The sequence below is a fragment of the Staurois parvus genome, unplaced genomic scaffold, assembly GCF_062004578.1.
Source record: "Staurois parvus isolate SC_StPar_1 unplaced genomic scaffold, SC_StPar_1.0 ptg000092l, whole genome shotgun sequence".
Lineage (NCBI taxonomy): Eukaryota > Metazoa > Chordata > Amphibia > Anura > Ranidae > Staurois > Staurois parvus.
Genome location: NW_028317888.1, coordinates 2,842,820 through 2,858,735, shown reverse-complemented (window position 1 = coordinate 2,858,735; position 15,916 = coordinate 2,842,820). Strand labels below are relative to the sequence as shown.

The 15,916-nt window shown below is 44.7% G+C and overlaps 2 protein-coding genes across 2 annotated transcripts in view; both read right to left on the bottom strand.

Moving 5' to 3' along the window:
- LOC149468128 (uncharacterized) overlaps positions 1 to 15,916 on the bottom strand; it is a 126,926-nt gene that overhangs the window by 66,131 nt on the left and 44,879 nt on the right. The gene's annotated exons all lie outside the window — the stretch shown is intronic.
- Positions 9,072 to 10,273, bottom strand: LOC149468129 (gastrula zinc finger protein XlCGF66.1-like). The gene is made up of 4 exons (XM_089670649.1): positions 10,178 to 10,273; positions 9,520 to 9,687; positions 9,310 to 9,433; positions 9,072 to 9,193 (listed from the first exon to the last, which is right to left on the bottom strand). The coding sequence occupies exons 1-4, from the start codon at positions 10,271 to 10,273 to the stop codon at positions 9,072 to 9,074; spliced, it is 510 nt and encodes a 169-aa protein (XP_089526775.1).

Sequence of the window (15,916 nt, the reverse complement as noted above, 5' to 3'; positions counted from 1 at the left end):
TATACTCGGACAGAGGGGTGTTGGTGGACGTGGTATACTTGGACAGAGGGGTGGCGGTGGACGTGGTATACTTGGACACAGTTCCCCACACATGGCTAATGTGTAAGGTAAAGTCTATGGGCTGGAAAAATCTGAATGTAAATGGATAGAAAACTGGCTAAAAGATCGTATTCAGAGAGTAGTGGGTAATGATTCATACTCTGAATGGTCTGGGGGTGTCAGTGGTGTACCCCAAGGTTCAGTGTTATTAGTGGGGTACCCCAAGGTTCAGTGTTATTAGTGGGGTACCCCAGGGTTCAGTGTAATTAGTGGGGTACCCCAAGATTCAGTGTTATTAGTGGGGTACCGCAAAGGTTCAGTGTTATTAGTGGGGTACCCCAAGGTTCAGTGTTATTAGTGGGGTACCCCAAGGTTTAGTGTGTTTACTGGGGGACCCCAGGGTTCAGTGTTATTAGTGCGGTACCCCAAGGCTCAGTGTTATTAGTGGTGTACCCCAAGGTTCAGCGTTATTAGTGTGGTACCCCAAGGTTCAGCGTTATTGTGGGGTACCCCAGGGGTCAGTGTTGTTAGTGGGGTACCCCGAGGTTCAGTGTTATTAGTGGGGTACCCCAAGGTTCAGCGTTATTGTGGAGTACCCCAGGGGTCAGTGTTGTTAGTGGGATACCCCGAGGTTTAGTGTGATTAGTGGTGTACCCCGAGGTTCAGTGTGATTAGTGGGGTACCCCAAGGTTCAGTGTTATTAGTGGGGTTCCCCAGGGTTCAGAATCATCAGTGGTGTACCCCAAGGTTCAGTGTTATTGGTGTGGTATAGAGGTTCAGTGTTATTAGTGGTGTACCCCAAGGTTCATTGTTATTAGTGGTGTACCCCAAGGTTCAGTGTTATTAGTGGGGTACCCCAAGGCTCAGTGTTATTAGTGGTGTACCCCAAGGTTCAGTGTTATTAGTGGGGTACCCCAAGGTTCAGTGTTATTAGTGGTGTACCCCAAGGTTCAGTGTTTTTAGTGGGGTACCCCAAGGTCAGTGTTATTAGTGGGGTACCCCAAGGTCCAGTGTTATTAGTGGGGTATCCCAAGGTTCAGTGTCATCAGTGGTGTACCCCAAGGTCAGTGTCATCAGTGGGGTACCCCAAGGTTCAGTGTCATCAGTGGTGTACCCCAAGGTCAGTGTTATTAGTGGGGTACCCCAAGGTTCAGTGTTATTAGTGGTGTACCCCAAGGTTCAGTGTTATTAGTGGGGTACCCCAAGGTTCAGTGTCATCAGTGGTGTACCCCAAGGCTCAGTGTTATTATCCGGTTCCTGCCCGGCCTATGGCCAGATGGTGGCCGGGTGAGCACCTCGTCCCTCCGGGTGAAAGCCATATGGCGTCCATCCAGGTATGCGCAGTTTGCATGCCCGCAGAACCGTGCAGAGGCGCGATCTGTCACCGGCCATTTACCTCGGACACGGCCAATGACAGATCTGTGTACCGGCCCCATTGTCTGTACCATGTGACCTGCTGTGACCAATCACTGTAGGTCACATGACAGTTGTATACAATGGATGGCTTCATTTTCTTCCCAAAAAAAGAACACACATTTTTAAATAAAGATATGTTTTTCTTTGTTTCTGTTATAAAAGTTTTCAAATAAATAATTGTTCTTCATAAATTTAGGCCGAGATGTATTCTGCTACATGTCTTTGGTGAAAATAACCCAAATTAGGATTTCTGAACTCTATAACTTCCCTACAGACTAAATCATAAACTATGGGAGATATCTGAAAATTGATCAATCCTGAAGTACTGACAGCCAATCTTATTTCTTGAGGTCCAAGAATGTCAGGACAGTACAGATATCCCCCAAATGTCAGGACGGTACAGATATCCCCCAAATGTCAGGACAGTACAGATATCCCCAAATGTCAGAACGCTACAGATATCCCCAAATGTCAGGACAGTACAGATATCCCCCAAATGTCAGGACAGTACACATATCCCCCAAATGTCAGAACGCTACAGATATCCCCAAATGTCAGGACAGTACAGATATCCCCCAAATGTCAGAACGCTACAGATATCCCCAAATGTCAGGACAGTACAGATATCCCCCAAATGTCAGGACGGTACAGATATCTCCCAAATGTCAGGACGGCACAGATATCCCCCAAATGTCAGGACAGTACACATATCCCCCAAATGACAGGACAGTACAGATATCCCCCAAATGTCAGGACGGTACAGATATCCCCCAAATGTCAGGACGGTACAGATATCCCCCAAATGTCAGGACGGTACAGATATCCCCCAAATATCAGGACGGTACAGATATCCCCCAAATGTCAGGACGGTACAGATATCCCCCAAATATCAGGACGGTACAGATATCCCCCAAATGTCAGGAAAGTACAGATACCCCTAAATTTTAGTTTGGGTACAATGTTGCATTACCGTGCAATTGTCATTCAAAGTGTGAGAGCGCTGAAACCTGAAAATTGGCCTGGGCACGAAGGGGGTAGAAGTGCCCGGTATGGAAGGGGTTAGTGGGGTACCCCAAGGTTCAGTGTTATTAGTGGGGTACCCCAAGATTCATTGTTGGGACCCCAACTTATTAATATATTTATAAACAATATCGGGTCTGATATTAAAGATCCCAAGAGGGGATATGATCTCCATGTATAATACATAAGGGGGATATGATCTCCATGTATAATACATAAGGGGGGATATGATCTCCATGTATAATACATAAGGGGGGATATGATCTCCATGTATAATACATAAGGGGGGATATGATCTCCATGTATAATACATAAGGGGGATATGATCTCCATGTATAATACATAAGGGGGGATATGATCTCCATGTATAATACATAAGGGGGATATGATCTCCATGTATAATACATAAGGGGGGGATACGATCTCCATGTATAATACATAAGGGGGGATATGATCTCCATGTATAATACATAAGGGGGATATGATCTCCATGTATAATACATAAGGGGGGATATGATCTCCATGTATAATACATAAGGGGGGATATGATCTCCATGTATAATACATAAGGGGGATATGATCTCCATGTATAATACATAAGGGGGGATATGATCTCCATGTATAATACATAAGGGGGGATATGATCTCCATGTATAATACATAAGGGGGGGATATGATCTCCATGTATAATACATAAGGGGGGATACGATCTCCATGTATAATACATAAGGGGGGATATGATCTCCATGTATAATACATAAGGGGGATATGATCTCCATGTATAATACATAAGGGGGGATGTGATCTCCATGTATAATACATAAGGAGGGATATGATCTCCATGTATAATACATAAGGGGGGGATATGATCTCCATGTATAATACATAAAGGGGGGATATGATCTCCATGTATAATACATAAGGGGGGATGTGATCTCCATGTATAATACATAAGGGGGATATGATCTCCATGTATCATACATAAGGGGGGATATGATCTCCATGTATCATACATAAGGGGGGATATGATCTCCATGTATAATACATAAGGGGGGATATGATCTCCATGTATAATACATAAGGGGGGGGGATATGATCTCCATGTATAATACATAAGGGGGGATATGATCTCCATGTATAATACATAAGGGGGATATGATCTCCATGTATAATACATAAGGGGGGATATGATCTCCATGTATAATACATAAGGGGGGATATGATCACCATGTATAATACATAAGGGGGATATGATCTCCATGTATAATACATAAGGGGTATATGATCTCCATGTATAATGCATAAGGGGGGGATATGATCACCATATATAATACATAAGGGGGATATGATCTCCATGTATAATACATAGGGGGGGATATGATCTCCATGTATAATACATAAGGGGGGATATGATCTCCATGTATAATACATAAGGGGGGATATGATCTCCATGTATAATACATAAGGGGGGATATGATCTCCATGTATAATACATAAGGGGGGATATGATCTCCATGTATAATACATAAGGGGGGATATGATCTCCATGTATAATACATAAGGGGGGGATATGATCTCCATGTATAATACATAAGGGGGGATATGATCTCCATGTATAATACATAAGGGGGATATGATCTCCTTGTATAATACATAAGGGGGGATATGATCTCCATGTATAATACATAAGGGGGGATATGATCTCCATGTATAATACATAAGGGGGTGATATGATCACCATGTATAATACATAAGGGGGGGATATGATCTCCATGTATAATACATAAGGGGGTGATATGATCACCATGTATAATACATAAGGGGGGGATATGATCTCCATGTATAATACATAAGGGGGGGATATGATCTCCATGTATAATACATAAGGGGGGGATATGATCTCCATGTATAATACATAAGGGGGGATATGATCTCCATGTATAATACATAAGGGGGGATATGATCTCCATGTATAATACATAAGGGGGATGTGATCTCCATGTATAATACATAAGGGGGGATATGATCTCCATGTATAATACATAAGGGGGGATATGATCTCCATGTATAATACATAAGGGGGGATATGATCACCATGTATAATACATAAGGGGGATATGATCTCCATGTATAATACATAAGGGGTATATGATCTCCATGTATAATACATAAGGGGGGGATATGATCACCATGTATAATACATAAGGGGGGGATATGATCTCCATGTATAATACATAAGGGGGGGATATGATCTCCATGTATAATACATAAGGGGGGATATGATCTCCATGTATAATACATAAGGGGGATATGATCTCCTTGTATAATACATAAGGGGGATATGATCTCCATGTATAATACATAAGGGGTATATGATCTCCATGTATAATACATAAGGGTGGGATATGATCTCCATGTATAATACATAAGGGGGTGATATGATCACCATGTATAATACATAAGGGGGGGATATGATCACCATGTATAATACATAAGGGGGGGATATGATCTCCATGTATAATACATAAGGGGGGGATATGATCTCCATGTATAATACATAAGGGGGGATATGATCTCCATGTATAATACATAAGGGGGATATGATCTCCATGTATAATACATAAGGGGGGGATATGATCTCCATGTATAATACATAAGGGGGGATATGATCTCCATGTATAATACATAAGGGGGATGTGATCTCCATGTATAATACATAAGGGGGGATATGATCTCCATGTATAATACATAAGGGGGGATATGATCTCCATGTATAATACATAAGGGGGGATATGATCACCATGTATAATACATAAGGGGGATATGATCTCCATGTATAATACATAAGGGGTATATGATCTCCATGTATAATACATAAGGGGGGGATATGATCACCATGTATAATACATAAGGGGGGGATATGATCTCCATGTATAATACATAAGGGGGGGATATGATCTCCATGTATAATACATAAGGGGGGATATGATCTCCATGTATAATACATAAGGGGGATATGATCTCCTTGTATAATACATAAGGGGGATATGATCTCCTTGTATAATACATAAGGGTGGATATGATCTCCTTGTATAATACATAAGGGGGGATATGATCTCCATGTATAATACATAAGGGGGGATATGATCTCCATGTATAATACATAAGGGGGTGATATGATCACCATGTATAATACATAAGGGTGGGATATGATCTCCATGTATAATACATAAGGGGGTGATATGATCACCATGTATAATACATAAGGGGGGGATATGATCACCATGTATAATACATAAGGGGGGGATATGATCTCCATGTATAATACATAAGGGGGGGATATGATCTCCATGTATAATACATAAGGGGGGATATGATCTCCATGTATAATACATAAGGGGGATATGATCTCCATGTATAATACATAAGGGGGGGATATGATCTCCATGTATAATACATAAGGGGGGATATGATCTCCATGTATAATACATAAGGGGGGGATATGATCTCCATGTATAATACATAAGGGGGGGGTTGCTGTAGGAAAGTCCTGGATTCTTTCTTGGATACACAGAATATAACTGGATATAACATTTATAGGGAAAGTTGATCCAGGGAATATCCGATTGCCTCTCGGGGTGTCAGGAAGGAATTTTTTCCCCTGCAGGAGCAGATTGGATCGCTCTTTGCTGGGTTTTTTCCTTCTGGTGGATCAGCTGTGGGTGTCGGATTATAACTTTTATTATTAATGGTACAACTAGATGGAATGTCTGTTTTCAGCCAGACTAACTATGTAAATATGTAGGTCCCACACCGCTGCCTCCCATCTCCTGAGACTGCACTCAGTGACTTGGGTCTGAGACACTACAGACATATCCCTCCACCCGGCACAGCCAGCAGATAACAGAGAAGGGCCCCTGGAAGAGTCAGGCACAAGGCAGGAGACCCCAGTCACATGTCCTGGGTGCCTACATTATGCAATGCTTAGAGTAAAAATCAACATTTTGCTGCCAGCTGAACCCCAGAACCTCCATAAATCCAGTCTAGAGACATAAATTGTGTCTGCAGCACAGAGAAGGAAGATTATCCGAGAGAAATCCAGGAATACAGGACGGGGAACACAGCTCAGGAAAGTGACCAGGGGATTACAGGCTGATATCACCCAGTCCCCGCCCTACTCTGGACCAATCAGTGAGCAGTATGGGTGGAGGAATGGATTTAGTGTTCATGACCCACCTGTGCTGATCTCTGTAGGAGTGTCCTCCTCTATAAATGTCCCCGTTATTCCATCCTCCTCCATAGACTGCTGATCATCCCTCACATACGCCTCTTCTTCTTCTGCTTTCACCTCAAATTCTATATCGATTGGATCTCCACTCTAAATCAAGGAAATGAGAGAAAATATCATCTGTAAAATGTAAGATTTATGATTGTGACATCACACAAAATCCACACATTGTCTCCCTTCACAGAAGCAGATCACATGTGATATGTCGTTACATTTCCCCTAAATACCGCATGCCATCCTGAAACTGTCCATTTCCTATCCCGTGTTGCGGTATTGACCACAAACACTGAACACGCTCAGTAAATACCGCATGAACAGGCGTTACATTCACAGAAGGAAATAAAGAATGAAATGCATGCGGTCATTAATTAGTGGTGGAGACATGCGGCATTCAGGAAATGTGTACTGCTTGGTAAAGAGTGGGCGGCCGCTGGCATCCTTGACAACCAGTAAACAACATGGTTGTTAGGGAGCGAGCGGCCGCCACGTCCTAACAAACCGATAAATATAAAAAAAAGAATTACCGGCAATGAAATATGAAGAAAATAGCATAGGATTCCCCCTTTGGCGGGGTCTAGTATGGATTTTGAGGGGGGACCCCTTGCCAAAATGAAAGAAATACATATCATACCCCTATCTGAGCATGCAGCCCAGCAGGTCAGGAATGGGGGTGATGAGCAAGTGACCCCCCCCATCCTGAAACATACCAGGCCACGTGCCCTTAACATGGAGTGGATGCTCTGGGGCGGGGGGGGGGGCTTTGCTCCCCCAGAGCACCTTGTCCATGTTGATGAGGACAAGGGACTCTTCCCCACAACCCAGGCTAGTGGCTGTGGGGGTTTGCAGGCAGAGGACTTACAAAATTTAACAAGGGGGCCCTCAGATCCCTCACCCCATGTGAATCAGTATGGGGTACATGGTACCCCTAATTATTCACCCCCAAAAAGTATTCTGTTAAATAGACAGCAGGCAGTTTTTGAAAAGTCCTTTATTAAAAAAGCAAAACTAAAGCAAAATGCCCCCCCGGTGTAGATCCATCATCAATCACGATGCTCGCTGTCACCGCTGACTCGGAAAGAAAAGCTCCGCTCCCAATGAAGACTCCCCTCTGTCTGACAGCTCTGCTGCCTCCTGCCACTAAATATACTAAGGGACGGTGCCACTCGGTGACGTCACTGACCAGGGCATGTTGTATTGGTGATGTCACTGACCGGGGCATGTTGTATTGGTGACGTCACTGACCGGGGCATGTTGTATTGGTGACGTCACTGACCGGGGCATGTTGTATTGGTGATGTCACTGACCGGGGCATGTTGTATTGGTGACGTCACAAGAGGGCAAGGCCACCCAGTGATGTCACAGGGTGGTAGCGCTCCTTAGTTTATTTAGAAGTGGGAGGTGGCGGAGCTGTCAGACAGCAGGAGGAGAGCTTTGTTTTTTCTTCGAGTCAGCGATGACAGCGAGTATTGTGATTGGATCATCGATGAATCTACATCAGGGGGATATTGTTCTTTATTTTTGTTTTGTCAAAAATATCTTCAAGTGGTTTTTTACACTACACTACAATGCCCAGGGTTGTGGGGAAGGGACCCCTGTCCCCATCAACATGGGGACAAGGTGCTTTTGGGAGGGCAGAGCGCCCCTGCCCTGAAGCACCCACCCAATGTTGAGGGTATGTGGCCTGGTATGGTTCAGGAGGAAGGTGGGCACTCACTAAGGGTCTGGTATTGATTTTGGAGGGGAAACCACACTTTTTGTATTATTTTGTCATCAGGGTTCCCCTCAAAATCCATACCAGACCTGGAACTTGGCAGCCGTCTGCTCCTTGTTTACTGGTTGTTGGGGACACTGACGGCTGCCCTCTCCATAACAACAAGCTATTTACAAGTGTTGCTATGGACACCAGTGGTAAATTACCCGCAGGATTCACTACTAAAAAACAGAATGCAGCATCTTACTACATACTGGGATACGGGAAGATACCGCTTTGTGATTGGAGCCCATAGTCTCTACAAGTCCATGTTCTAGATTCTCCATCCCACCAACCTTGTAATGGTGAGGGATGGTGTGACCTTCCTGTGTGGAATCCCAGGAATACAGAGGACGGGGACATCTCTCTGGTGGGTTCCTGGTATTAGGTGGCTCCATCATATCCTTGTGTCCTTCTGAAAACTCCTCCATCACTCCATACTCCTCATCCTCCTCTTTATACTCTTCTTTAACATCAATATTATCATCCCCGAGGATTCCACTCTGAAAGATATAATAAAACATTCATTGTAACAAACATGCTGTGTATAAATCACAACTACCAATAATTGTCATCATCTACCTGATGATGGTGAGGGATGGTGTGACCTTCCTGTGTGGAATCCCGGGAATACAGAGGACGGGGACATCTCTCTGGTGGGTTCCCATGACTGGATCCATCTGTAGGAAACACACACACTGACTGAATCCATTGTTTCTATGTGTTTATCAGATGATGGGGGATCTAGGTGGATCCTCCGTACTGCTCTCTCCTTTACAATAAAGTCTCCTCTTACCCGGTGATGTGAGGGGCGGCTGATTGTCCATCATGACGTCCTTGTAGAGATCCTTGTGTCCTTCTAAATACTCCCACTCCTCCATGGAGAAATAGACAGTGACACCCTGACACCTTATAGGAACCTGACACACACAATGATACAGTCACCATCCAGACACATCCCTTGTCTGTTACTGGAGAATGTCCCAGAATTCCCGGCACCACTCACCTCTCCTGTCAGCAGATGGACCATCCTGGTGGTCAGTTCTAGAATCTTCTGCTCTTTCTCCCTCTCAGGTATCAGAGAATGAGATGGAGGCACCATGGTGAGGCTCTGGGTTCTGCTCCATCGTCCTGAGATTGGCTCCCCACTAGACTTCTTCTTTACAACATAATCCTACAGATCAGGAGACAAATAAAACAATATCAACCACCTGACATCATCTAAATGTGTGCAAAAATAAAATGGTCTATTGACCAGAATAGACAAGAGTGATGTCATGTGACCTCCCAGAATCCTCCTCACCTCTCCAGTCAGGTCTGTGTTTTATTAATAGAGATGAGAGTGATGTTATGTGACCTCCCAGAATCCTCCTCACCTCTCCGGTCAGGTCTGTGTTTTATTAATAGAGATAAGAGGGATGTCATGTGACCTCCCAGAATCCTCCTCACCTCTCCGGTCAGGTCTGTGTTTTATTAATAGAGATGGGTGATGTCATGTGACCTCCCAGAATCCTCCTCACCTCTCCGGTCAGGTCTGTGTTTTATTAATAGAGATCAGAGTGATGTCATGTGACCTCCCAGAATCCTCCTCACCTCTCCGGTCAGGTCTGTGTTTTATTAATAGATGAGAGTGATGTCATGTGACCTCCCAGAATCCTCCTCACCTCTCCGGTCAGCAGGTAGATGATCTCCAGGGTAAGGTTTAGTATCTTCTCAGTCATGTGACTCCGGTCCTCCTCCATCCTCATTGGTGCCATCATGTGATCTATACAGGTCTCCTTGTAGATGGATAACTTTGGGAAATGAAAGTAAGAATGATTTGGATGGTATTGGTCACACAATAATAGGATGTGGATGTGAGGGGGGAATAGGAGGGTTGCTGGACATGTAAGGACTACTCCCCCCATGGGAAGACATTTTGTTTGGACTGTTTAGTGTTTACTACAATTTTGGGGTCCGGGGCCCCTTTTCTCTGTTGGGGTTGTTTGGTCTCTGAACTGGTTTTGATGAGTATTAGATCTGCAGACAAGGAATGATAAATCTGATCCTTCCTATGACTAGTTTGCTCTGAGGCAGTGCTGTGAGGTCAATGTCGGCTCATCATGCAGGGATGGTCACTTTACATCACCCGACGCCCGGGACATGTAGTTCTGGGGGCCGGGCAAGTATTGTGTTTAATCTTTATCCCTGCTGAGGGCAAGCCGCAGGGCTCTCCTTTCAGGTGCCAGCCTCTGCCACCCTGTGTGTGTGAACCTCTCCTGTACCTACTATGCTTCCCCGGCTCTGCTTGCCCATCTGTGGGCCCGGGTCAGTGGGTGTCGGAGGGTAGAGGGGATGGAGGAGAGCGGACATGTTCACTCCCTTCTTGTCCTGACCCAGAAGTGACGTTATGACAGATTTCCCGACCATTGAGGACGGCAAAGAATGTAATGCGGTGCGATGTGCTCTACATTACATCCAATGGAGTACAGGGGAGACATTGGGGGTCTTTTAGACCCTGGATGTCTTAATAAAGAGAACCTGTCATCAAAAGTCATTTCATAGAGGACTTTGTCCCCTTAAGTAAAAATGTTTTTTTTAATTGTAAACAATTAAAGTTACACCCAAGTACATAACTCCTCCCCTTAAAAAATGTTGAGGCCCCCCACCCCCACATATATGCACACCCAAAAGTAAGAGCACACGCTGGAGCGCCTACATGTGATAACATTGATTGTGATACACGTTACATATCGCCGGTCACACCAGAATGAGAGGATAATTCTAGGAGCAGACCTCCTCCGTACTCTATACTGATGACCTAGAAGGGGCTATAAATGTGTCCCCTATAGATAATACCGGGGACTAAAGGTTGTCACCATTTCAGCACACACAACTTAAGGTTTGACATGTTGGATATCTATTTACTCGCTGCAACCTCGGCTTTTATATTTTTACACATAAATGGGTCATTTATTGCTTTTTGTGCCCTGAAATCAGCTTAAGTGTATTTTTTTAATGAAATTTGGCATTTCCTAGACTTTGTGATAATATTTTGTGACGTAAAAATTAGAACTGCCGCTATTTTATTCTCTAAAGTCTCTATTTTCAGAAAATCGATATTTTGGGGGTTTTATGTCATCTTCAGGCCTAAAATGATTTTCTAAACGTGTGCAAAAAATGGCTTTGGGCGTGAAAGGGAGAAAGGATAAGCCGGACACTCCCCTTTTCTGAGGAGCAGCCAATCAGTTCTCATTACACTGCAAGGTCTCTCCCCTCTCTGCTAGTCCCCGGGTGCAGTGCTGGAGACAGGCGGGGGAGGGGAGGAGGAGATAAACAGCACAATGTTACACATATTACACATTTAAATTGCTATAAAACTCTTTTAATTTTTTTAAAGCCCCCAACATTCCTAAAAGAGCCTCAGATTTATATATATTGTTGTAAATAGGAAATAACATCTTATTACCTCCTCTGCTGCCACTTCCACCAACGTCTCTGATATACTTCTTCCCACGTCACCTCTGATCTGGAACTTCCTGTCTGTACCTGACATCACTTCCTGTCTGTACCTGACATCACTTCCTGTTTGTGCCTGACATCACTTCCTGTCTGTGCCTGACATCACTTCCTGTCTGTCTTCCATAGAGACTTCCTATCTGCATAGAAGTTAGATCCCCACCTTGTGGAGCTCAGAGGAACTGCAGCCCCGAGATCCATCCCATAATCCCCCTTCCTGTATAATATGTACCTTACAGGGATACTACGGGAGATGAAACATTACTGAATAAAGGAAGAAGAAATAAATGTAACTCTTATGTAACCAACTGTTCAACAAACATCTCTTATTACATATAGAAAAGTCTTACAAACACAGAACACAAAATACAAATGTATAGCTAATGAGAGCGATCCCGCCAAACCTGATCCTTCTGGGGGAGACAATGCAAAAATATATATCAATCCACTCATAATGACATCATCTTCTGGGAGTGTCTGCACATCCATCCATTTCATACACATTTCATTGTCTCAGCAGATCTCCTGCAGCCTATTAGCTCCCATTTCCCTTTCTATGTCTCGGCAGATCCCCTGCAGCCTATTAGCTCCCATTTCCCTCTCTATGTCTCAGCAGATCTCCTGCAGCCTATTAGCGCCCATTTCCCTCTCTATGTCTCAGCGAATCTCCTGCAGCCTATTAGCACCCATTTCCCTCTCTATATCTCAGCAGATCTCCTGCAGCCTATTAGCACCCATTTCCATCTCTATGTCACATATTACAACAAGCAGCCACAAAGGTAAATGTAAAATAAAAGCAGAGAGGGAGAGAAGGCTGATAAAGCAGCTCATCGATGAGAGGTACATAAGAACATACAATGTCAATACAAAACAGTGACATGGCCATCAATCACAAACGATCGGAGCAGACAGATCGGTGTCATAGGTGTCCCGTGGGTCCTGAACTGCCTCCAGCACAGGGACAGTAGCAGGGTGTAAAGCAGGTAGGTACTCCAACTTTCTCATTTCTGCTCTGACCTTCATCAGTGCCGGTAACATGGGGGACATAGAAGACAGCCAATGCATGGGAATGGTTCTCCTGGATGCCCTCATGTAGGTGGAAAGTTTCCGTTCATATTTAGAGAGACCCTAAAAAGGTAGACCCAACAGAAAGTAAATGGGCTCAAAAGGGACAGGAGCCCGCAGAAGTCACCACAATGGGTTAAGGACCTCCCCCAAAAGGGCGCAATGGACCGGCAATCCCAAAAAATGTGGAAAAGAGTGTCAGTTTCCGTCCCACAACACCAGCAAACAGAAGAAACATTCAGGTTATGATCATGGAGAACCTCAGGGGTCCGATACCAAAACATCAGGGTCTTAGAAGGATTTTCTGTACACATTACACACACAGAAGATTTAGAAGAGGCCCCCCAAATCCTACTCCATTGATCCAACCCAATATCACATTGAAGGAAACGGGACCATTTACACATATAAAGGGGAGAATCAATAGAAAAAGGGCGACATCTACAAGCAATGTATACGTAGCGGAAATGATGTCCCGGTGGTGTGGGCCTTGGAGGCAGATATGCTCTAAAGGGGTAGGTTGTTCAAGAGTCAGAGAAGAGGCTTTGGAGGCAAAAATGTGTTGTATCTGTAGATAAAATACTGATGGGGTGGAATGCGAGCAGCTTTTTGAATGTCGGGAGAATTTAAGGTTGTGAATTACGGGATTGACCAAATGTCACAATTGGAATAGATAAGCCTCAGCCCAAGGATGGACTCGACCAATGGCCAGACCATCTGGGAGACTTGGATTAAAAATGATGTTGGTCAAGGGGGAACACTTAGAGCCTAGGATGAATCTAACCCTACACCTCCTCCATATAGACAACATAAACTGCATGGGTCCTAATATGAGAGGAGAGGTAGTGCGGGCTGTGACAAAATAAGTCCCCCTCATTCCCTCTTTACACCAAGTCATGGCCAGACGTGCACGCCTAGGTTAGCAAGTCGCTGTGGGCGTGTGCATGTGGGTGGGATCCGTGACAACCTCTGATGACTCCTCTGTCATCCAATAAAGCTGATGGAACTCTGATGTCTTCCTTGTCCTACGATGAAGCTGATGGACCTCTGATGTCTGCCTATCCTCTGATGAAGTTGATGGACCTCTGATGACTCCCCTGTCCTCCAATAAAGCTGATGGAACTCTGATGTCTCCCTAGTCCTACGATGAAGCTGATGGACCTCTGATGTCTCCCCTGTCCTCTGATGAAGCTGATAGACCTCTGATTTCTCCTCTGTCCTCTGATAAAGCTAATGGAACTCTGATGTCTCCCCTGTCTCTAATGAAGCTGATGGACCTCTGATGTCTGCCTATCCTCTGATGAAGCTGATGGAACTCTGATGTCTCCCTAGTCCTACGATGAAACTGATGGACCTCTGACTTCTCCTCTGTCCTCTGATAAAGCTAATGGAACTCTGATGTCTCCTCTGTCTCTAATGAAGCTGATGGACCTCTGATGTCTCCTCTGTCCTCTGATGAAGCTAATGGACCTCTGATGTCTCCCATCTCCAATGAGGCTAATGGACCTCTGATGTATGCCTATCCTCTGATGAAGCTGATGGACCTCTGATGACTCCCTTGTTCTACAATGAAACTGATGGACATTTTGATGTCTCCCCATTCTCAGATGAAGCTGATGGACCTCTGATGTCTCTCCTGTCATATGATGGACCTCTGACGTCTCTCCATCCTCTGATATCCACCAGTCAATGTTCACTGAAGGAAGGGGGATCCAGGAGTGAACATTCACTGAAAGAAGGGGAGATCCATGAACGAATGCTCACTCCAGGAGGGAGAAATCCAGGAGTGAATGTTCACCATGGGAAGTGGAAATCCAGGAGTAAATGTTCAATGAAGGAAGTGGGATTCCAGGAGAGAATGTTCACTAATCTCCCACCCCTCTAACTGGCATCACCCCCTGTGTCAATCCTAGGTGTGCTAATGGGCCCATGGCAGGGGTGTGTGGGGGGACCTACCTTTACCAGGGTGTGTGGGGAAAACCCCCATTGCTGGGCTATGCAGGGGGACCTACCATTACTTATGTGTATGGAGGAATCCATCATAACCTGGGTGTGTGCGAGAGGGCTCACCATTACCAGGGTGTGTGCACGGGGGGGGCACCATTGCTGGGGTGTGTGGGGGAACCCACCATTACAATGGAGTCCGGGGGAGCCAACCATTACTGGGGTATATGGGGACCCACCATTTGTCAATAAGATAACACCGTGTTATCATTAGTTCATTTTGAAGTGGAGTTCCCCTTCATCTTCATTCTTCTCCTAATGCTGGATGAGGGTCTGGTATGGATATTAAAGGGGAACCCCACACTTATTTAGTTTTGAAGCAGAGTTTTCCTTTATATTGTTAGACCTCACAGTTGAGCTGAACTTTTACTGCCCCCTATATCTGCAGAGGCAGTGGGCAGTGTCTACACATATCCCAGTAGTGATGGTTGTCTTCGCAGTCACAGCAGGAATTATCCCCAAGATGTCACTTTTGATGGGTGTAGCTCCTGCTGAATGTGACCCATTGAAGTGAATGAGGCTGTTCTTTGACCCCAACAAGTGCACTCAATGCATGTGACTCACAAACTGCACCAAAAACACAAGGCAAGTGCATTTTTGATGTGGTTTGCCATGTTTTCCATTGATTTCAATGGGGAGGTGCATTTTTTGTGTGGCTTTTTTTTTACCACACCAAACCTGCACTAAAAATGTGACAAGCAGGACTTCGAAAAATGCAGCGGCCCCGCATCGGCTGAGTGTGAATCTGGGAGGGAAATGTAATTTGTTGGCAATTTAAAACTCTTCTCTAGATTTGTAAATGTCAGGGACGTGCGATGATTGACACCCCCTTACCC

Coding starts and splice junctions, on each gene's coding strand:
- LOC149468129 (XM_089670649.1), bottom strand. CDS start 10,273: ATGATGGCACCAATGAGGATGGAGGAGGACCGGAGTCACATGACTGAG. Junction 9,688..10,177: donor TCTACCTGCTGACCGGAGAG/GTGAGGAGGATT, acceptor CCTGATCTGTAG/GATTATGTTGTAAAGAAGAA. Junction 9,434..9,519: donor TCCATCTGCTGACAGGAGAG/GTGAGTGGTGCC, acceptor TGTGTGTGTCAG/GTTCCTATAAGGTGTCAGGG.